Source organism: Bipolaris maydis, assembly GCF_028858645.1.
Source record: "Bipolaris maydis strain C4 unplaced genomic scaffold PSV08scaffold_12, whole genome shotgun sequence".
Classification (NCBI taxonomy): domain Eukaryota; kingdom Fungi; phylum Ascomycota; class Dothideomycetes; order Pleosporales; family Pleosporaceae; genus Bipolaris; species Bipolaris maydis.
In genome coordinates this window covers 1,264,033-1,285,225 of record NW_027093868.1, presented here as the reverse complement: position 1 = coordinate 1,285,225, position 21,193 = coordinate 1,264,033, and the positions used below count along the sequence as shown (strand labels likewise).

Sequence of the window (21,193 nt, the reverse complement as noted above, 5' to 3'; positions counted from 1 at the left end):
GATGGCGATGAGATGTCGGTGTCGATTTATTGGGAGAACATACATACTTTTCTGCACGCGTGCTTTTGTCAAGTGATGCTGCCCTCACACTGGCATTGAGGCGCTGTACCCCCACGTGACATGGCGCTTTGCGGCCGTGGAATACATACAGAGTGATGTACACCGCTGCGTGGGGGTTGTATCTGATGCTCCGCGGTTCGATGTCAAGGCGTCGTGACCACACGGGGTCTGGTTCCAGTAAGAAGCATCTTCACAGACTAGCCAAGTCCGACAATTGCTAGACAGAGGCGTTCCCGACACGGGACAGATTACAAACACATCCGCCCACCATTTGACAAAGCCAATTTCGTAATGTATCATTGTCATTAATTCATGGCACTTCTTCGATGCCTTGATTCATGAACGTGGTCATCATTCCCGGTGCCTTTTCCATGCCGGCTACCGACTTTATACATGTTGTAAAGTGTTGTAGCCCCCACCAATCCTACTACAGCCTCTATGGGATCACCACCTTGACATCATCCTCAAACTCTACATCCTTGATGCCATCCTTTGTTATGGCCTTGACCATCACACCCTTGAAATCGACAGGTAGACGACGCTTCAGCTCCTCGGTGCACATGCGCATAATCTTCAAGCCTTGCTCGTAGTCGATGTCCGGGTGGTGGTGCTTGTCGAGCAGAGAGAGACAGTAGTACCTGAAACCCATGTGTTAGCGTCATTCAATTTCCGTGAGAGAGGGTAAAGCATACTGAGCATAGCCATGTGCCGCATAAGGAAGCGCTGCTTGACTCGCAAGGTAGTCAATCCAGTATAATGTAGGCTTGTCCGCAATCGTATCATAGCCGCCCAGGAGCAGATTGACTGTGTAGGGTTTCCGTGACCTCAGTGCCGATGCTAGCTCTCCCCGGACAAAGTTGGCGGTTGCCGCTGGTGACAGCTCCATGTTGTTACGCATCGAGTATAGCTGTACGTTTGCTTGGATGAACTCGGCAAATTGAACAGTGTCTCCTGCTTCACCGGAAAAGGCCATTAGGGTGTGCTTGTTGAGTTCCCTTGTCTTGTCGTCCGAGGCTTTGAGGATGGTGGCGCCTCGCATGGCGGCTTTGGAGGCGGCAATGAGGGTAAAGTCCTTGCCCGTGATACCTAGTAGAACTTCCATGGTTGCTAATTCTGTTGGCTTTTGAGGCTGATGGATGCGGTCCTGTGAAGATTGTGCCTGTGCAGCCTGGAGGGGTTTCGACGGCGGGTCTGGATGCTAGAGGGGGACATACGCGAACAGAGGTACCTGTGATTGACGCGCAGGCTACACCGCGGGAGCTTGGGCCACGTAATCTCTTGGCATATCGTGAGCTCTACCTGAGAGCCATTGTTCGCTCCATGAAGAGTGGTTTCATGATTCTGAAGGCTCCGTCTCGGGATTTCTGACACACGACTCAACTCCTGACCCGTAGTGTGTATTTTCTGGTCATGTCCCAGGGAAGCAGTCTTCCTCTGCCTATGCAGCAAGCCACAAAAGCAAGGTTTGATATGTGCGGATCTCCGCCATGCTGAAGAGGGTACTCGTGTTTCCAAAGCGTTGATCAAGAGCCCGTTTCAGCCGCCGTGTCTATACAACCATGGCCTTTCGGGCTCTTAAAAAGCAATCTCATGCCGGCTCCACTTCTTCCTGTGTGAAATGTGAAGCAGTTAAGCAGCCTCACCGGATGCCTGCCTTGGCGCCCCCTGGACTCGCCTTAGCCTGCGGTATAAACTGAGGTAACAAAGTTTCACGACGAGTACCAAGAAGGCCGGAACCCATTCGCAAGCGTAGTCCATGCCCATGCATAGCCATTGAGAGACGGCATGGTGCCAGCCGATGCCACAGCATGTCGGCATAGATTCAGCCATGTCCTCTCAGGCATGGAGCACAGCACGGCAAGCTAGACATAGGTAAGCGAGGCGATCTCCCGTGCATCCATCTTCACCGGGAGGCTCTCAATGGGCGTCTGCCGGGCGGGTTCCATTGCTTTCCACAGGATGCCTGCGCGGCTCTCCCCCCGCGATGGCTTCTGCGATAATGTTGCTGCATGCTCTTACGAGAGAGGCCGTGGCTGCCAATGAGGCGGCAGCGTCATAGCGGGGCTGAATCTGCTCAACGACCCCTCCAAACCTTGCTGGGCTTATAAGCTCTGGAACACCCCACCCAAACAAAACAACACCGACCTGAGCTTTTGCATACTCCTAGTAAGTCGAAATTTCTGCTCCACGTCCTATCCGCGGCCGGACTTTGTGACCCGCGCATCCGTCCTCTCTACTTATCTTCTGCTCCGACCCTCTGCCTCTCCAGTCTCATCAATTAACCTGCCGTCAGCATTGCAGTCACCATGGCCATCACCAAGATCCACGCCCGCTCCGTCTACGACTCCCGCGTATGATCACGCCACGCCCCCCAACTCAGCCTCATCACTAACGCTCCCAAAGGGTAACCCCACCGTCGAGGTTGACATTGTCACTGAGACTGGTCTTCACCGTGCCATTGTCCCCTCTGGCGCCTCGACCGGCTCCCACGAGGCCTGCGAACTCCGCGATGGCGACAAGTCAAAGTGGGGTGGCAAGGGTGTCACCAAGGCTGTTGCCAACGTCAACGACACCATTGCCCCCGCCCTCATCAAGGAGAAGCTCGACGTCAAGGACCAATCTGCCGTAGATGCTTTCCTCAACAAGCTCGATGGCACCAAGAACAAGACCAACTTGGGCGCCAACGCCATCCTCGGTGTCTCAATGGCCATCGCAAAGGCCGCTGCTGCCGAGAAGGGTGTCCCTCTCTACGCACACATCTCCGACTTGGCGGGCACCAAGAAGCCTTACGTCCTTCCCGTACCCTGTAAGTTCTTCGAACCTAGTCAAGAATTCACCAGCTGATAAGGTAGTCCAAAACGTTCTCAACGGTGGCTCGCACGCCGGTGGTCGTCTTGCTTTCCAAGAATTCATGATCGTCCCAAGGTAAGCTCACTGCAATGCATGCATGCATCAACCTGGCTAATACCCTGCAGTGAGGCTCCTACCTTCTCCGAGGCTATGCGCCAAGGTGCCGAAGTCTACCAGAAGCTCAAGTCCCTTGCCAAGAAGACCTACGGCCAATCTGCCGGAAACGTTGGTGACGAGGGTGGTGTTGCCCCCGATATTCAGACCCCCGAGGAGGCCCTTGACCTCATCACCAAGGCCATTGAAGAGGCTGGCTACACTGGCAAGATCAAGATCGCCATGGATGTTGCATCCAGCGAGTTCTACAAGGCCGACGAGAAGAAGTACGACCTCGACTTCAAGAACCCCGACAGCGACAAGAGCAAGTGGCTCACATACGAGCAACTCGCCGAGCTGTACAAATCTCTGGCCGAGAAGTACCCCATTGTCAGCATCGAGGACCCCTTCGCTGAGGATGACTGGGAGGCCTGGTCTTACTTCTTCAAGACTTCCGACTTCCAGATTGTCGGTGACGACCTGACTGTCACCAACCCCGAGTTCATCAAGAAGGCCATTGAGCTCAAGTCCTGCAACGCCCTTCTCCTCAAGGTCAACCAGATTGGTACCATCACCGAGGCCATCCAGGCTGCCAAGGACGCTTTCGGTGCCGGTTGGGGAGTCATGGTCTCCCACCGCTCCGGTGAGACTGAAGATGTCACCATTGCCGACATTGTCGTCGGTCTGCGAGCTGGTCAGATCAAGACTGGTGCCCCAGCTCGATCTGAGCGTCTCGCCAAGCTCAACCAGATTCTCCGTATCGAGGAGGAGCTTGGTGACAATGCCATCTACGCTGGCAACAACTTCCGGACTGCCATCAACCTGTAAACGCGTTATGGGCAGAGTGTGACTAGGAATGAACCTTTGCGAGTCCTAGGGAAAATAAAATCGCTATGAATAATAGAATTTGATGTCGGAGGACAATCATATGTACGAAATGGAATGAGATGACATACCAATTGTGTAATACTCTTCTTGCACTGTCTAGTGATTTTTTTTTCAGTATTCGTGTCTGAATTTCGATGTCTTGTAATAAACTTACCATATGATGAAGTGGAGCTGTCCCGCTAGCCTGCGTACGAACAATGCAGCTGTACATTTGCCTTAGCAAACCTAATGCATGTCCTTTACATGTCTGCATGACACGTGAAGATGTCACGATAGCTTTTGGTAGCAGTGAGTACATTTGAGCGGCCTGGAAGATTAGGAAGAACCCATGCGAATCATCAGAAAAGGCAGAGAGAGAAGTAGTACTGAACCAGCCTTGTAATTGGTAGTAGAAAGACTAGGCTCTGATCATCATCTAAAGTAGCAAGTGCTATGTTTATTCATACATGTTGCTCTGCACTCTTAAAGTCATCATGTTCGTGAATATCCCCCCCCCCCCCTCGTCAGCCATGAAACCAAACGCTTAATCCCTCTTGAGCGGGGTGTAAGTCTCAGCTATGCCGTCCTTTGTGATAATCATCATTTGCAGCCCGTCACCAACCTCAATGTGTCTCTCAACGGCGCTCGTAAAAGCGTCCCGCACCAGATCCTCCACATGGTCCCTAGGTAGCGGCTCCGCTTGTTTCGACTTGAGCTCGTGGCCTACTCCGCTACCAGGCTCGTACATGTTCTTGAAGTTGACCTGGTTGTCCAAAAAGGGCATTATGAGAGATGCAGCCGCACCGGCTGCCCTACATTGCTCGCGCTCGTAGCTACCGACGGGGTCGTACGAGTACAGTGCGCCCTTGCCGTCTTCATCCAGACCACCCAAGATAGCGTGTACGTAGTAAGGGAAGAAGCGTTTGTTGTATAGAATGTGGCTGAGTCGCTGTGCACATGCCGAGACGGTCATGGGTTTGCCGTGCTGATACTTGTACATCTTGACAATGGTGTCGAGGCGTTCCTTGAGAGCGTGGGCGTCGGCTGCAAAGCCCACAACCGAGAGGACTATCCTGGCGCCCTTGTTGTCCGAGCCCTCGCCGCCAATCTTGAAGAGCTTGGGTGCGTAGCGTGTGTTGATGTTGTAGCCGGATGTCGAGCGTGTGTCGCCGGCGAGGATGGCGAAGTCGGCGCCGGAGATGCCTAGCGTTGAGCCGCCGTTGTCGGTGTACCTGGGGGCTATTCAGTATGGTGTAGTTTTGGATATACATGGGTGTTTACGTACGGGTAGAAACCATGTTGCCGCTCGCCGGATGGGACAGCTGTGGGGGTTTGCTTGAACGAGTAGCCTGGGCCGCCTTGTGGAGGTGCACCGGTGTAGAGCGCAGCCATTGTGTTTATCTGAAGATTGGAACTGAGCAAGAGGTACAAAGGGGTTCTGTATGAGTGTTCGAGGGCGTCGTATCTCAGTCGGCCGGCGATTCTGGTTTTGGGTGATGGAGCTGTAGTACGCGGAGCTCGAGTGCCTGGGAGCTTCCTCGCGCTAATGTCTTGGCGCTGATGTAGTGAGGGTATGCATCTCTATGATTTCCAGATAAAGCGGATTTCACTGTGATTGTCATGTACATTTTACTTTACTGCAGGTATGTTTTACATACAGAACCTTAGACTTTTCTCTGCACTTTTGTATATGTACAGCTTCTGCAACCCATCTTCAAGCTTTCTTTACACCGACGCGCGAACATACACCAGAGACCAATGACATCTCGAACACTTGACTATAGGAAATTGAATATCGGAATACGTGGATGACCTGCCACTTTTTTTAAACCCCATTTGGGAGACTGAGTAGTCCACCAGCCCATAGTAGTACTAAAGTTCCCAATGTAGTCGCCAGTATCGGAGTATAGGCCAATAGAAGAATGCCATGTACAACAATTCCTAATTTTCTAGAAGCCTGGTAGCAAATAGACGCATAGTGGAGGTTCTTCTCTATTGCACCCTATTACCTCAGTTGCACATGTATGTGATCAATCGTACGTGTATCAACGCCAGCTAGTTCTAACAACTGAGAAGCACCTCCAGTAGGCATATAATAGCCATAGTTAGTGAAGTCTGGCTAGAATGAACATCTCACTCCCCCCATACTTTGACAATCATTATTCTATGTGGCGCTAAAGTCTCGTTCTCGATAAAGCTATTTTCAATGGTTTGATGTATGACACGCACGGACACGGTAGTAGTGAGCGCCCTCACGACTTCCTCTATCCCCACTACTACGCGAACATTTCGCCTATGCTCGGTGTCAGCACCGCGATTGAGTCATCAATACTTTACAGCCAATTTGCGCGGTGCTACATACCAGCTATCAGCTCTTCTGGTGGAGCCTAACCCTTAACCAGACGTTAGTTCAGCATCTCCATACCCGTACTGGCCTATTTGGGTCGCTTACCTCAACAATGCGGATCAGGATCAACGGAGTGCTGTAGATATATGAATATACAACGTAGATCCATGTAGAGGCTTACTTGGCAAACCAGATTAGCCTAACAACATCCGTGCCGCATTGGATCATTTGCTACTCTGGGACACGTTGGCTGTTTGCTTCGCCTGTCTGGCCATGCATGACTGCACAGGAGTCATGGCTGGAAGCATATCGATACCAGAGTCAAAACTTCTGCGGAACTTTGTGATCACTTTGTATAAAATGTTTCGTTCGCTTCCTAGATTTCCTAGTGCGTAAGACGACAAGGCCCCCCCAGCTGTGTTACTAAAGCCGGTCATCCGGTACACCCGCAATGTGAACCTCAGCGTTAAAGCAAAAGCGTAGTAATAAGCGGCAGTAAGCGCTACGAATCTTTCGTCCATGAGCTTAATGAGACTCTACTTTCTGCACACCCAAAGACTTGTCCTATGAAACACACCATTTGTTGAGATCTGAACAGCGTAAGAGATGAAGTCCAGCATGATCGTGAGATTCCGCGGCACATTGTCGAGACCTAGGCGACCAATCGCCCGAAATGCCCATTTAGGAATCTGGAGAGGGAATTTCCGAGCCCCTATGGCAACTGTCAGGGCACTGAAAGAGAATGATTTCGACAAAGTGTCTGACGTCGTCATAGTCGGTTCTGGTGCAGGTGGTCTTACAGCAGCATTACGCGCAAAACACCACGGTCTGGATCCATTGGTAGTCGAAAAGACATCCACAATCGGCGGATCCAGTGCGTATTCTGGAGGTGCGCTCTGGGTCCCGAACAACCATGTTTCGAAAGCAGCAGGCATGGAAGATAGCCTGGAGGAAGCTCTTACCTACCTCGAAGCAATCGTACCACCAAACACACGGTCCAGCACGAAGGAGAGGAAACTAGCATACCTCAACGAGAGCCCGAAGATGGTGAAATTCTTAGAGGATGGCGGATTCAAGTGGCGCGCCGGTGTGGGATATCCTGACTACCACTCGTTGGAGCCGGGTTCCAAGCCATTAGGTCGTGTGATTGAGGGTAAAGTGTTTAATCTCAAGAAGCTGAAAGATTGGCGGTCTATGGTTAGGCTTCCATCCGGTCCCAACCTTATTGTTTACTCCAACGAAAGCCCTCACATCTTTCGCATGGGCGCTCATCTCCATGATTTCCTCAAATCCAGTGTTTTCGTAGCCAGACTGGCGGTTCGGGCTTTGGCAGGCCAAAAACCGGTGACATTAGGCAAGTCACTGATCGGACAGTTGCTTTACATGAACAAGCAGCAAGGGACGGAAATATGGAGGGGAAGCAAGCTGGTGGAGCTTGTGACCGACGAGAAGGGAGCGGTAGTGGGTGTTGTGGTTGAAAGAGATGGCAAAAAAGTAAGAATTGGTGCGAGAAATGGAGTTTTGTTGGCAGCAGGAGGCTTTGCAAAGAACCCAGCTATGCGCGATCAACATCAAAAGAGGGCTGAGCATGCGCAATGGAGCGCTGCTTCACCAGGTGATCAAGGCGATGCCATCGCGGCTGGTCAGAAGGCAGGCGGTGCGATCGACATGATGGATGCAGCCTGGTGGATGCCCATGATCATGATGGGCGAAACCCCCATTCTCGACCTAGCCGCTCGTTCACTTCCTCATTCCATTGTGGTCGATGGAGACGGCCACCGCTACCTAAATGAAGCCTTAGACTACGATGATTTCGGTAAGATGATGAACAAACGCCATGAAACCACTTCAGCCGCACCCTCGTGGATCATCATCGACGCAAGGCACCGTAATAAATACCTTCTCGGTCAGTTCGGTCCACGGCACACACCACAATGGGCGATTGAGAATGGGCTCATCTACAAAGACGACAGTATCGCCGGTCTGGCCAAGCAAATCAACATCGACCCGACGAATTTACAAAACACGATTGCACGGTTCAACACCTTTGCAAGCAACGGTGTCGACGAGGACTTTCGCCGCGGAGAAAATCCCTACGATCGCTTCTTTGGTGACCCGTACCACAAACCGAATCCCAACCTGGGCTCTATTGCAGAAGCCCCCTTCTTCGCTGTCAGATTATATCCTGGGGACCTCGGAACAAAAGGTGGTCTGTTAACAGATGAGTTTGCGCGTGTGCTGATGGAAGATGGCAAGCCAATTCCGGGACTATATGCAGCGGGGAACACGACGGCGAGCGTTATGGGGAAGAGGTATCCAGGGCCTGGGGCTACTTTAGCACCGGCAATGACGTTCTCGTATATTGCTATGGATGATATGGCAAGACAGATTCGTAAATTGTGAAAGAATAGCTGGAGATGAGGGATTAGAGGTGCAAGTTTGCCATGTATAACTACGTTTTGTAATGTCGATATTGCAGCATGTATCGCGGAGAAGAGTTGACATACTGTATGGTATGAAGTAATAACCTTCTGTGTTCGCTCAAATACGCATAGCTTGTATACATTCCTGGCTAACTCCACAGATTCGGACTACGATGTTGCTCGAATTTCTATTCCCTCTCCCTAGACTTTGACCTTCTCCTCTTTGGTGACCTTGATCTGTTCTTCAACATGTTTCTGGAACTCGCATCATCTCTTCCTCTATGTTCCAGTTCCTTGCGCTTTCCAGAGGTGGACATGGACGGGGAACCTGCTTCATTCAAGGTCCCAGACTTGGTTGCAGCGACAAAATCAAGAGCTCTTCTCGGTGCCTTTGAGTTTTCCTGCTCCTTCGCCTTTGCAAGTTGCTTCTGTGAAGCCTTTAGTTCCTCCACGTAGGCCCAGGGCGGAAAGCTAGTGGGTATGGCGACGTCGTTTGAAAGCGTGGACGCATAAGATTCCTCCTCAGTTATGCCTGCAAAGTCCAACAACTTTTGAGAATGGCCAGGGTCGCGCAATACGGACGAGCTCTCTAAGCGATGGTTGAAGTGCTGGTTCTTCTTCTTGAGTTCAAGAAACTGCGCAAATTTCTTGGTCGCTTTTTGGGGGGGCGATCCGGGAGGTGAAGGTGGTATGTCGAAGTTTGGTACGGTAGGTAACGTGAGGTTCTGGATCAAGGCGCGGGTGGTTGTAAATGGTGAGCCTGGAGCAGCATCGTCCGACAGGCCATTGTCAACGGGAGGCGGCGTTACAGTTGGTCCTTGCGAGGGTCCGTTGATTGGTCCCTTGGAAGCAGAAGGCTGCTCGAGAAGTGGAGGAGGTGCAGAAGGCGGTTCTGGGGCTGGGGCAGGCGCAACTGTCGCAGGAATGTTGGTCAACTCTATATTAGTAGCGGTCGAAGCCCTTTGGGAAAATTTATGAGTCTCACCTCTGGCTTCGTCGCCGGTACGACCTCTTCCTCGTCACTATCTGGATAACCAATTCCGAGCATCTTGGAGTGCACAATGCTCGTGGGCCATCATCTGTAGCTGTCTTGAGTAAACGGAGCTTGGGCCAAGTCTATCTCTTGGCGGGCGAGCTGCGCAACCACCGACTGCCTACACGCACCGTCATAACAACTTCGCCTTCCTGCCCACTTTGAGATATCAGTTTGCAATCTCGGCCTCGAATCGCTGGCTCCGTGGTAATCCGAGCTTCAACGAAAACGTCCTAAACATGAATCACCTTCCACAGGCATGGGGCCGTGTACGTCTTCCACCCGCCGCCAATAGCAATAGTACTAATGCATCACAGCCTAGAGACGATGTTTACGGTGCCTACGATCCCTCGCACTTTTCATCCGATGGCCCAAATCAGCACACTCAGAGCCCGATTGTTACCGGTACCTCAGTACTCGCGGCCAAGTTCAAGGATGGCGTAGTAATTGCGGCGGACAACCTGGGTACGAGATGACATGGTGAGCTATAGAGGATAGCCTTGCTAATGCTGTTGCCTAGCTTCATACGGATCTCTCGCCCGTTTCACCGACGTCAAGCGTCTACGAAAGTTCAACGATGAAGTAGTCGTGGGTTTCGGCGGCGACGTCTCAGACATGCAGTACATCGACCGCCTTCTGAACTCTCTGGACATTCGTGAGAACTACTCTTCTTCTGAGAACTCGCTCAATGCGAAGAACCTCCACACCTACCTCGCCAAAGTCATGTACAACCGCCGATCCAAGTTCGACCCACTGTGGAACCACTTGCTCATCGTTGGCATGGATGGCGAGTCGAAGCCCTTCCTCGCAAGTGCAGATCTCCTTGGTACCACATTCACGTCGCCATCGTTAGCCACAGGTTTCGGTGCACATCTCGCCCAGCCGATTCTGAGGACCATATTGCCAGACGAGGCCGCTGTGGAGAACGTCACAAAGGAACAGGCAGTAGAGAAGATCAAGGAGTGTATGAAGGTTCTTTTCTACAGGGATGCTAGGAGTATGGACAAGTACTCGATTGCAGTCGTGACCAAGGAGGGCGTGGAATTGGACGAGAATGTGAAGCTAGAGAACCAGAGCTGGGCCTTTGCAGACAGGATCAGAGGATACGGCACGCAGACCGTGTAGGTCAGTTCGTGGTAGAAAGACGAACATCATGAGGGGAGAAACCACGGCCAATTAGAAGCCGAACTCTGAATGAAAGACATGAATGAATGTACCACCAACGGTCTGGCTGTGTTATTTATTGTTCTTATCCAACCGTGTGTCTCATGCAGTATCACTGATCTTAGCAATTGGTGTATTGTGAATCTGCAACTGGCGCTGATTTCTGAGCCAAGGGGCCGACGGAAACAAAGCGGGGAAAACTCCGCTGATACGCGGGGAACTTACAACTCTGTACAACACTGGGGTACTCCGCTTACAAAAACGTGCTGGGAGTGATAAATCTGCAATAAATCAGCATCACCACCTCATCTGCAGTCCCAAAGGTTCTATTTCGGACACATACGTCTACTCATCTCACTCTCTCCCTCCCTCTTTTGCAATCACACTCACCTGTGCAATGTCATCTAGCCCACCATCAAGAAAACGAATTGTTTTCACGGGCGGCTCTGGGGTATGTGCATTTACGTCACTTTGCTATGCTTTTTGGCATGCTGTATTTTCTTGGCATGTATAGGGCACTTGGGCTCTGACATGTGTCATGGAGACTTTCAAATGTACAGATACATGAGGTTACGAATCTCTTCCTATTTGGAATTTTACTGACCATGCACACATTCTAGGTAGCAGGCCGCCATGTCATATCTGGGCTTTTGTCTCACGGCCATGAGATTCTCAATGTCGATGTGACGCCATTGAACAATCCAGATGTGTACACATTGAAGGCGGACTTGACAGACGGCGCACAGGCATTCAATAGTCTGTCTTGTCATTTCCGCGTCAGCGAACCATTTATGGAACCAGTCAAGACACCAGATGCAGTTGTGCATTTTGCTGGCATACCACAGCCGATGAGGATTCCAGACAACGAGACGTTTCGAATTAACACAATGGGCTCATACAATGTTATCGAAGCAGCATGCAAGCTTGGAATCAAGAAGGTACAAGATTCTTTTTGAAAGTGACAAGAGGATCGCTGATCATATAAAAAGATCATCCTGGCTTCGAGCATCACTGCTTATGGCGTTACCTACGCAGAAGGTAACGTCGATTATGCACATTTCCCCATAACCGAGGACACGCCTACACAGCCCATGGATGTTTATGCCACGTCAAAGCTCTGTATGGAGCAAACTGCAGCGTCATTCGCTCGGCGCTTTCCAAGTGTGGATATCTATTGCCTGCGCATCTCGGCCGTCATTGAGCCCGAGAATCACGCTAAAAAGTTCGAAGCATATCTGACAAGGCCACAGGACTTCAAAGTCCATGCGTGGAGCTACACAGATGCGAGAGACTTGGCAGGGATTGTCCACGCTTGCTTGCAGACGAATGGACTAGGGTTTCAAGTCTTCAACGCAGTGAATGATGAGACTACGATACCAGAGTCGGAGGGAAGCATTGAAGAGTGGTTGAGAAAGACATGTCCCGGAGTGCAGATGATCCGAAAGATGGGAGATCGGGATTCACCTATTTGCAATAAGAAGATGAAAGATATGCTGGGATGGAAGGAGGAGTTTGGCTGGCGGAAAGTCATGAATAAGGGATAGAGGTAGTGTATCTCAAGGTCAGTTGTTGAGGTCGGACCCCGGTGGTAGTGGCATGCCGCAAAATACGCAATATGCTTTCCTTTACGCTCGCTTCGGATTTCGGTCTGGTTTTGACACGGATGTTCCTCTTTTATTCCATGGGTCTTCTGCTATGTAAGACAAGATGTCAGCATTTTGTACCGAGCTTAGGACTAACTATCAGTTAACGTAATTTCCACCACAAGCATTGGTCTGCACTGATTCATAGTCCTTACGATTCAACACAACTGCCAAAGGTTAAACTCTGTTATTGAAACATTCGGCCCAAACGTATTTCAAGATGGCTTCTTGAAGTTAACGATTGCGTAGACACGGATACGGCGGAAGGGATCAGAGACCCTGGTCATTGTCTGGGGGACAACCTGCTATACGAAAAACTGGGGGGTGGGGGGGGGGGGGGGGGGGGGCAAGCATTGAACGTCTACTCGCTATAGCTATCCATCGAGCTTTCCTCGACTACCACCTGACTAGCTGTTCGGGGTTAGCACAAAACAACGGCCCCCAAAGACCATCTGTTCTCGACTGTCAAATCCATACAATACAAACGGCACGGGCTCTCGCTCCGAAGTGCAGTTTTTCGTCCACGCACCTGGAACCAGGTCACTGGAATGCATGCTAATATGAACGATTCTAAAATTCGTCCGAATTCACGCACCAAACCTATGCACAAGCCTGGGTAGATCCGCATCTCTTCATCTCGAACAGGGGGTAGTGGTGAATCCTATGACCGTCCGACCGTCCGACCCTCCGCGCGGTGCTTGCAGCAATTCACAACTATCACTGCTAGGCTCAGCATGCTAATTAAGGAGCATCACGGTCAAAAACGGTACTTTTTTACACTCCATGAAAGGTTGTTTGTGTGCTTATTGTATTGTAGTGACTAGCATACGTTATGCCTTCGCCTCCACTTCTACGGGTTTCGTTTTCAATAACATGCCACATGCAGCTATGCAATCACCCGCACGTGTTCCGCCCCCATACTTAAGTCCGGGCGTGCTATCCTTCGTTGCGGAGGGTCGCACGGCCTTGTGTCCGTGAATTCCGTCGCCGGCCAATTCTTAGTCCATGCACACCTCTCTTCTCCTTTCTTAAGTGGCCTCCAAGCACCACCCAGTGAGGGAGACTTTAGCGCAAGTAAAGTTTTTCAAGAACTGATCTGCAAGTTTCCGCTCGGCTTGACGATTTGCAGCTGCTTACGTCCACTCCGTTGTATAGCCAACGTTCGGTAAGGCTTGTTCATTCCAGGCACATCTATTCAAGGCGGTCTTTCCATGCCTGATTTGTACATCATGGCAGTGTGAAGATGCGTAAATTCAATACGAGTATGCTTACAATGTTGTAGTCAGTCCACATCCAGCCTTTCACAATGGCAACACCAACCTCACCAGACCCTATACGGGACACACAAGACCACCAAAACGAACAGACGAAAGAAGCAATAGGTGATGCGTTCGCTCATGATCCAGAGAAAGGCATCGAGAGCCAATCATCATCAACACATTCAACAAATTCAAACGAGCAAACACTGTCGAATGCGACGCAAGCACAAGAAGAACAAGAACGAGATCCTAATATTGTAGATTGGGACGGGCCGGACGACCCCAACAACCCTCAAAACTGGCCTATGAAGAAGAAATGGCGTATCGTTGCCGCCCTCAGCCTCGTCACACTAATCACTCCAGTCGGATCTTCCTTCTTTGCCCCCGGCGTACCACAAGTGATGCGAGCATTCCACGAGACGTCAAGGATTATGGCCGCATTCGTCGTCTCAGTGTACGTTCTAGGCTTCGCCATCGGACCTCTAGTCATCGCGCCCCTGTCCGAAGTCTACGGCCGCATACCTCTCTACAACATCTGCCACCTACTCTTTGTTATCTTCTCCATTGCCTGCGCCGTCTCCGACTCAATGGGCATGCTCATCGGCTTCCGGTTTCTGGCTGGTTGTGCCGGCTCTGCACCCCTGACACTCGGTGGTGGCACAATCGCAGACATGTTCCCCGTCGAGCAACGCGCCGGCGCAATGGCAATCTGGTCCATAGGCCCCCTTCTTGGGCCCGTCGCAGGTCCCATTGCAGGAGGCTTCCTTGTTGAAAGTCTCGTCTGGCGTTGGGTTTACTGGATCCTGGCCATATTCGGTGGCACCTTCGCTCTTTTCTTCCTAGTCGTCACTCGCGAAACTTACGCCCCCGTCCTCCTCGCCCGCAAAACCAAATCCCTCATCAAATCAACGGGAAATACCAATCTCCGCTCGAAGCTAGCACAGGACCTTCCCCCACGCGAAATCCTCATCCGCGCTATCGTGCGGCCAATGAAAATGCTCATCTTCTCCCCGATCGTGCTACTCATGTGTCTCTACATCTCCTTCAACTACGGCCTTCTATATCTCTTCTTCACAACAATGACCTTCGTGTTCGAGGGCCAATACAAGTTCTCCTCGGGTTCCTCAGGTCTCGCCTACCTAGGCATCGGTACGGGCATGCTTCTGGGACTCCTGCAAATTGGCACGCTATCCGACCGCTACATCAAGAAAAAGCTGGCAACAGAAGGTAAAACAAAGCCTGAGCATCGTCTCCCGCTTATTCTGACGCTGCCCGGTGCGATTGGTATGCCCATTGGCCTTTTCATATACGGATGGACGGCGAAGAATCAGGTCCATTGGATTGTTCCTATCATATTTATGGCGCCGGTGGGCCTGGGGAGTTTAACTTCGCTGATGACCATTCAGACGTATCTTGTCGATGCGTTTACCAAGCATGCTGCGTCGGTTATTGCGGCCAATACGGTCCTCAGGTCAATTTTTGGGGCGTTCCTGCCACTTGCAGGGCTGCCCATGTTTGATGCGTTGGGGTTGGGCTGGGGTAATTCGCTCCTGGGGTTCATTTCCATGGCCTTTATACCCGTCCCGGTGCTGTTTAGGCTTTACGGAGAGAGGATTAGGACCAATCCCAGGTTTCAGGTACAGCTCTAGGCCGAGAAATCTCTTTTTTTTTTCTTTGGCATGTATGGGATGGGATATATTATTGGGGTAATTTTTTTTGGATTCAACATGATAGATGCACATTTGGGGCATACGACAAAAAAGAAATTTTTGTGCATTGTAATAGACAGGCTAATTGAGATCTTGAATGGATCATTAGCTTTTTTTTCTTCTGATATCAACATATGACAACTTTGCGAATATGAATAAAACTGTGCATGAGAAGACTTAAAACATACGGAGAGCATTACAAAAATAAACGTAAGGGTATCTACTATAATCCACCCACCCACCAATCAAACATGGGGCAAAATCCATGTTCCTCTCTCCTCCTCCTCCTCCTCCTCCTCCTACCTCCCTTCTTCCAACTAACCAACAATGTATGGTGTGTTTGAGTTGTAATGCAAAGAAGAAAACAAGCCGGTGAAAAAAAATCCTGTACTAACAAACAAACATGGTGCTGAAATAGATACAAGATGATGAGAAAACAAAGAAAGGGACGTATACATGCGACATAACAGTTTGCTACCCGATTACACACACACACACACATACACACACACACACAAAAGAAAGAGGAATAATAATAATAATAGTAGTAGTAGTGGTAAAGTCCTGTAAATGATAATAAAAATGAGTGGCCCGCTCAAAAGTGTTTCCCCCGCCCCCCGCACCGCTCCCACCCGCATGCCTGGCGCTCTTCCCCGCTTGCTCATGACCTACTGCGCAGCCACACACACACACGCACTCCGGCGCCAATCGATTCATTTAGGCCGGAGGGGCGACCTTTTGTTTGTTGCTCTCTGCAGTGGTGGGCCTAGGCCTAGGATGGATCTTGAAGGCATCGACGCGGGCGCCGGCCTCCCTCTGAATCTGATGTCTCAAATGGCGGGGGGACATTTCGCCCTGGGACTCTAAGCGATCGAGTTCCTCCTCGTCGCTGCTGCTGACACTGCTGGAGCGGGAGATCTGGGTGTATACGAGGGCGTCGGCCTCTCTCTTTTTGCGCTCGCGCTGCTCTTGCTTCATGGCGGCCATTTTGTCGGCGTCGCTTTGGCAGTCGAGGGTGCGGATGTGGAGGCCTGGGAAGTTTGATTCGAAGAAGGATTTGAGCTGGGGGAGGAGGGCGGCGTTGGGGCGGTAGGTGCCGGAGTCGTTGTCGATGACGAGTTCATAGTAGGCGGGGTCTTTTTTAGGGGGTTCGTCGGGGGGTCCGCCTTCGATGTCGTGGGGTGGGTGCGAGAGGTTGTTGCCGCCTTCGTCGGGGGGACGGCGGTCCTTGTGCTTGAGGCGGCGGATGAAGAATTCGCCCGAATAGGCAATGTATGGGGCGACGTCGCTGTGCATCGTGTGTTTGCTGAGCATGTCGATGCCGAATTCCTTGCCGGTTTCGGTGAAGCGGAATAAGGCGTCGAGGGTGAGGACGTAGGTGAAGATGCGGCCGCCTTGGTCGTAGTGGACGAGTTCGAGGAATTTTTGCGTGAATTCTTTGCAGGGCTCGCGGATTACTTGGAATTCCGTCGCGTGGTCAAAGTTGTAGACGCGGGCATGTTGGTGGTGTAGGGCTTTGGAGAGGATGTAGCCCCGAGCCCCCTTTGCTGTAAACATGCTCTTGACGAAAGGCTTAAACTCGACAAAGCGGTGATACATTGCCTCGGGCACAGGGCCCCGCAGCTGCATCTGATTCGACTGGAAATTGTACTTTTGCGGTTTTTGCTTGCCCGTTCGCCGTGACACTTCGCCATCGTCGTTTGGTTCTTTCTGGCCCAGCAGGCGTCCGAGTAGCGGCGAGTAATGCCGTATCCAGAACTGCGGCCCTATTGTGTATGTGCGTCCTCCGTTGTCGTCTTGTGTTCTGCCCAGGACCTCTACGCTGACGTTGAGTGTTCCGCTCATGTGGTGCACCTTTCTGAAGCAAACCGCGACGGCACGCAGCGCATACGCCCTCTTGCTGATCATGCGCTTCCTGATGGAATACGTCTGGTCGTGTATGCCCGGCCAACTCTCGCTTATCGAAGGAACGACGACATGGACGTTGCCGAGGCGATCGTCGTGGTCTGCGGGGTCCTCGTCGTAGATGCGGCACTTGAAGTTGAAGCCCGACGCCGGCACGTTGGCGACTATCCATTCATAGTTCCATTCGGGATCGGTGCTCTGGCGCACTGTATGCGTGCGCATGGTCAGGGGCGGGTCCTCCTTGTGTCGTGTCGGCAGGTTGGTGATGAGCTGGGCGACGATGAAGGGATCGGCCGAGAGGGTATTGATGTCGGCGAGGGGGAGGTTGTTGGCGCGGTGCAGCGTAAACTTGACCGTGTATCCAGGCGGTGCGCGCGGTACCGGCGTGTCGTCGAAGCCTCCCTCGGGTCCCTTTTTCTTGCTGCCGGCCGTGTCCGTCTTCTGCGGTTTTGGGTACTCGATATTGGCGCCATTCGTAGGCTCGTCCTTTTGCACGGCTGGGTGCGCCTGTCCATTCTGGACGCCCGGTGGCGCCGAATCCTTCTCTTCTGGCATGCTGGCGACACGCGACGGCGCGTCCAGCCGCAAGGTGGACGAGGGCGTGCGGGCTTGGTGGACGGTGGGCGCGTTTCGGCGCAACGGGGCTGGCGAGGTGGGAAGCGCAAAGGGGACGGGCTACAAATTAGGTGCTGATTCGGGCAGTGGCAGTGTCATTGAGTGCGGCTACGGCATGGTGCGTGCAGGAGGAGAGATACTGCGCAACCCCAAGCAGGCGCAGCGAGCGGGCGGACGAGTGTTGATGGTCAGTGGAACGCCCCGGCCCCACCAGAAAACAAGCTTTGCTAAGCCTCGGGGCTGAACAGCCAACGGTTGGAACGGCCAAGCAGGATAGGCCAATCCTACGTCGAGTCTGCACGGGATGGAGGTGCTATTTGCCCGTTTAGCATGCAAAGTCGTCTACTGCTGTCTACTACTGTCTAGTCCCCTCTTCTTGGCCCCACCCAACAGGGAAAACTACCTCCGTGTGACATGCGGGAGTGCAGAAGCCACACACCATCTGCCACCTGCGCCTGCACCTGCGCTCAAGGGACCACACTGACGTCACTTTGCTATCCTCGGATGCCGGCTCGTCTCTGCTTCCGCCGGACCACGCGGATAGCCGGTCCTAGTATTAGAGCCAATCGTCGGTACTTTGCAAATGTAGCATTACAATTAGTTAGTTATTCTTTTCTTTTCTTGCAAATAAGAGTGAAGAGTCGTCAATCCACCACGTCCGCCTCGACGGCCATCAGCTAGCCCCTTTACCCTTATCCTAGTGCATCTACTGCAATCTACCCAGAAGATGAAGACAAAATCCTCCCCAATAGCAAAACCAACGCCGACGCCATGCTCGCTACTAAATGCTCATATTTCTCAAAGGGAAAAAAAGGGGGGTATCGTTACAATGAGCGACGCCAGCAAGAGGCCCTCATTCACCATGCCATAAGTCTCCAGATATCCTTCTTCACCCTGCAGCGTGGCCCGCTTTAGGCAGCATGCATGGTGATTTGCTTGCCCTTCATCGACTTCCACTCGACAAATGCGGCACCAAAAATTGAGACCGCTCCGCAGGCAACTGAGACGTAGAAGGTCTGGGTAAGTGTCTGGTTGTATGCTGAAAGCACGCCAGAGAGGAAGTCAGGATCAATAGCGTGCTTGAGCTCAGTTGCCCCAGTGCGGAGTACGATGCCGGCATCGAGATCGGGCACAATGCTTGCTAGGTTCTTGATGAGCTGGTTGGTGAAGACGTTTTGGCCAACAGAGATGAAGAGAGCGCCACCAAGCGTCTGGAAGAACATCATGGTAGCAGTGCCAATGGGAACGTCTTCTGCGGGAAGCGCCGTCTGAACAGCAACCAGGATCTGCTGCATACCGAAACCGACACCAGCACCGAAGATGAACTGGTAGCCAATCCATTCCGGCGAACCACTGTCGACTTCCATCGTTGAGAGCAGACCAGCGCCGATGGACATGAGGACCGACGAAAGGAGCATGAACGGCGTGTAGTAACCAATAGCAGTGACAGCGCCACCAGCAAGCATCGAGATGACGACGAGACCGAGGATGGCGGGCAGGTTCATGATTCCAGACTTGGTTGCCGAAGCCCCCTTGATGGCCTGGAACCAGATGGGCAGGTAGTAGACCATGACGAAGAAGCTAGCGCCCAGCATGGCACCGAACAGTGCAGATCCCCACACGTTGCGGTTCAGGAAGACGCGAGGAGGAACCGTGGCATCCTCCTGCTTCCACCACTGGATAGCAAGGAAGCCGCAAACGAGGAGAAAAAAGAGGACCAAGAGCGCAATGATGCGGCCGTCCTTCCACTGGTACTTGCTGCCACCCCACTGGAGAGCGAGCAACAAGCAAATAATGGCAGGCAAGAAGCAAGCTGTTCCAGGAAGATCGAACTTTTGAATCTGCTCACGCCATGTAGCCTCGACCTTTCCACCACGGCGGGTAACCTTGAGGAAGGGGATGATAAAGGCCGCCGTGATGGCACCAAAGGGAAGGTTGATGTAAAAGCACATTCTCCAGTTGACGTGGTCAGTAAAGGCGCCACCCATCAGTGGGCCAGCAACGGATGCAATACCGTACATTCCTCCAATAACACCCATGTACGTAGGACGCTGGCGCAGCGGTACCGTCACCGTGACGATCAGGATGGCTCCCGAGAAGATACCAGCGGCACCAACACCAGCAATGGCACGTCCGATAATGAGCGCCGTCGAGTTTGGCGCAACAGCGCAGATGAGCGAGCCAAACTCGAAGATGGCCAAGGCAGACAGGTAGATCCACTTGATCGAGTAGTAGGTATAAAATTTGCCGTACATGAGCTGGGTCGCGCACGTGGTAAGGAGGTACGACGATCCATACCAGCCGACATCGTTCAGGGCCTTGAACTGGTCCGTAATGCGGGGGATGGCTGTTGCGATGATGGTGTTGTCCTAAACATGTGCGTTGTTAGCTGATGTTGATAAGATGGATCGGCGGCCGATTTCATATGCGTAAGTAGGCGGCGTCGATCACCGTTGTTGTACCAAAGTAGTGGAACCAAGGGGGCTAACGGGTATTTTGCACTAGACTTACCAGGGCCATGCAAAAGACGCTCAAACACAAGGCCACGGTGATGGCGCCCAGCTTCCACTTGGTTGGGTATTCGAAGTCGTCCTCATCATTGTTTTCTGGTCCCGGGCTGGCTACCGAGCTAGGTCGCGAACTCTTCTCTCCAGTACCGGCAATAGGGGTTGCGGCGTCGACAGCCACTGTTGACGCAGGGAGAACCGTTTCGACAGCACCCTTGCTCTCCTTGCCTGTGGTGTTCTGAACGCTAGGCGTGGCCGTCTTTTCAGAGTCCGCCATACTGGATGGACGGAGGTTGTCGTTTGTGGTGCTCATGTGGGCAGGAGCAGTGAGCTATGTGGGACTTTTATCAGCTTGTTTGCGCAAGTTAATCTGACTGTGCACGCGAAGAGGTGGCAAACAAAAGGGCGTGGTGTATCAGGCAAGAGAAGGGTCAGGATAGAAGGAGACGCCCCTCCAATTATATACCACCGACTCGCTATGGGGCTGGAGACAGAAAAAGGAGTCATGATACACTCCCCCAGAAGTGGGTTTTCCGAATGGAAGGAGCCCCGGGACGGGTTCCATTGTCGTACCGCCCAGAGTCGTGCGGACCTTTGTTCGCGAAAGGCCTAGAAGGGGGCCTAGTCGACGGAGTTTAGAAGCTGTCGAAGAGGGCCTCAGCAAACGCCTTCGGCTACATCGCGGCGAAATTCGTCCGGTGCGATGATAGCCGTAGTA

The 21,193-nt window shown here is 52.1% G+C and overlaps 9 protein-coding genes across 9 annotated transcripts; 4 read left to right on the top strand and 5 right to left on the bottom strand.

The window, feature by feature from the left end:
- Window positions 1-421: 421 nt before the first annotated feature.
- On the bottom strand, window positions 422-1,257 carry PSV08DRAFT_324767 (nucleophile aminohydrolase). Its single transcript, XM_014224202.2, has 2 exons — window positions 753-1,257; window positions 422-698 (listed from the first exon to the last, which is right to left on the bottom strand). The coding sequence occupies exons 1-2, from the start codon at window positions 1,160-1,162 to the stop codon at window positions 497-499; spliced, it is 612 nt and encodes a 203-aa protein (XP_014079677.1). The 5' UTR covers window positions 1,163-1,257; the 3' UTR covers window positions 422-496.
- Window positions 1,258-2,264: 1,007 nt separating this feature from the next.
- On the top strand, window positions 2,265-4,053 carry PSV08DRAFT_208107 (Enolase, C-terminal TIM barrel domain-containing protein). The gene is made up of 4 exons (XM_014224203.2): window positions 2,265-2,411; window positions 2,464-2,866; window positions 2,913-2,985; window positions 3,036-4,053. The coding sequence occupies exons 1-4, from the start codon at window positions 2,367-2,369 to the stop codon at window positions 3,829-3,831; spliced, it is 1,317 nt and encodes a 438-aa protein (XP_014079678.1). The 5' UTR covers window positions 2,265-2,366; the 3' UTR covers window positions 3,832-4,053.
- Window positions 4,054-4,252: 199 nt separating this feature from the next.
- Window positions 4,253-5,361, bottom strand: PSV08DRAFT_208104 (nucleophile aminohydrolase). Its single transcript, XM_014224204.2, has 2 exons — window positions 5,156-5,361; window positions 4,253-5,102 (listed from the first exon to the last, which is right to left on the bottom strand). Exons 1-2 carry the CDS (start codon window positions 5,260-5,262, stop codon window positions 4,415-4,417), a joined length of 795 nt encoding a protein of 264 aa, XP_014079679.1. The 5' UTR covers window positions 5,263-5,361; the 3' UTR covers window positions 4,253-4,414.
- Window positions 5,362-7,308: 1,947 nt separating this feature from the next.
- Window positions 7,309-8,799, top strand: PSV08DRAFT_324729 (FAD binding domain-containing protein). Its single transcript, XM_014224205.2, has one exon. It carries the CDS (start codon window positions 7,412-7,414, stop codon window positions 8,618-8,620), a length of 1,209 nt encoding a protein of 402 aa, XP_014079680.2. The 5' UTR covers window positions 7,309-7,411; the 3' UTR covers window positions 8,621-8,799.
- A 29-nt stretch (window positions 8,800-8,828) lies between these two features.
- PSV08DRAFT_354794 (HCNGP-like protein-domain-containing protein) lies at window positions 8,829-9,688 on the bottom strand (the record flags this gene model as incomplete). The annotated part of the gene is made up of 2 exons (XM_014224206.1): window positions 8,829-9,575; window positions 9,626-9,688. The coding sequence occupies 2 exons, from the start codon at window positions 9,686-9,688 to the stop codon at window positions 8,829-8,831; spliced, it is 810 nt and encodes a 269-aa protein (XP_014079681.1).
- A 153-nt stretch (window positions 9,689-9,841) lies between these two features.
- On the top strand, window positions 9,842-12,617 carry PSV08DRAFT_404364 (proteasome subunit beta type-1 precursor). The gene is made up of 6 exons (XM_014224208.2): window positions 9,842-9,942; window positions 9,991-10,138; window positions 10,194-10,794; window positions 11,246-11,288; window positions 11,458-11,775; window positions 11,827-12,617. The coding sequence occupies exons 1-6, from the start codon at window positions 9,913-9,915 to the stop codon at window positions 12,379-12,381; spliced, it is 1,695 nt and encodes a 564-aa protein (XP_014079683.2). The 5' UTR covers window positions 9,842-9,912; the 3' UTR covers window positions 12,382-12,617.
- Window positions 12,618-13,536: 919 nt separating this feature from the next.
- PSV08DRAFT_228828 (major facilitator superfamily domain-containing protein) lies at window positions 13,537-15,519 on the top strand. The gene is made up of 2 exons (XM_014224209.2): window positions 13,537-13,645; window positions 13,763-15,519. Exon 2 carries the CDS (start codon window positions 13,787-13,789, stop codon window positions 15,386-15,388), a length of 1,602 nt encoding a protein of 533 aa, XP_014079684.1. The 5' UTR covers window positions 13,537-13,645; window positions 13,763-13,786; the 3' UTR covers window positions 15,389-15,519.
- Window positions 15,520-16,165: 646 nt separating this feature from the next.
- Window positions 16,166-17,908, bottom strand: PSV08DRAFT_228823 (uncharacterized protein; the record flags this gene model as incomplete). The annotated part of the gene is made up of 1 exon (XM_014224210.1): window positions 16,166-17,908. The coding sequence occupies one exon, from the start codon at window positions 17,906-17,908 to the stop codon at window positions 16,166-16,168; it is 1,743 nt and encodes a 580-aa protein (XP_014079685.1).
- Window positions 17,909-18,879: 971 nt separating this feature from the next.
- PSV08DRAFT_354789 (major facilitator superfamily domain-containing protein) lies at window positions 18,880-20,788 on the bottom strand (the record flags this gene model as incomplete). Its single annotated transcript, XM_014224211.2, has 2 exons — window positions 18,880-20,337; window positions 20,480-20,788. 2 exons carry the CDS (start codon window positions 20,786-20,788, stop codon window positions 18,880-18,882), a joined length of 1,767 nt encoding a protein of 588 aa, XP_014079686.2.
- Window positions 20,789-21,193: the final 405 nt, after the last annotated feature.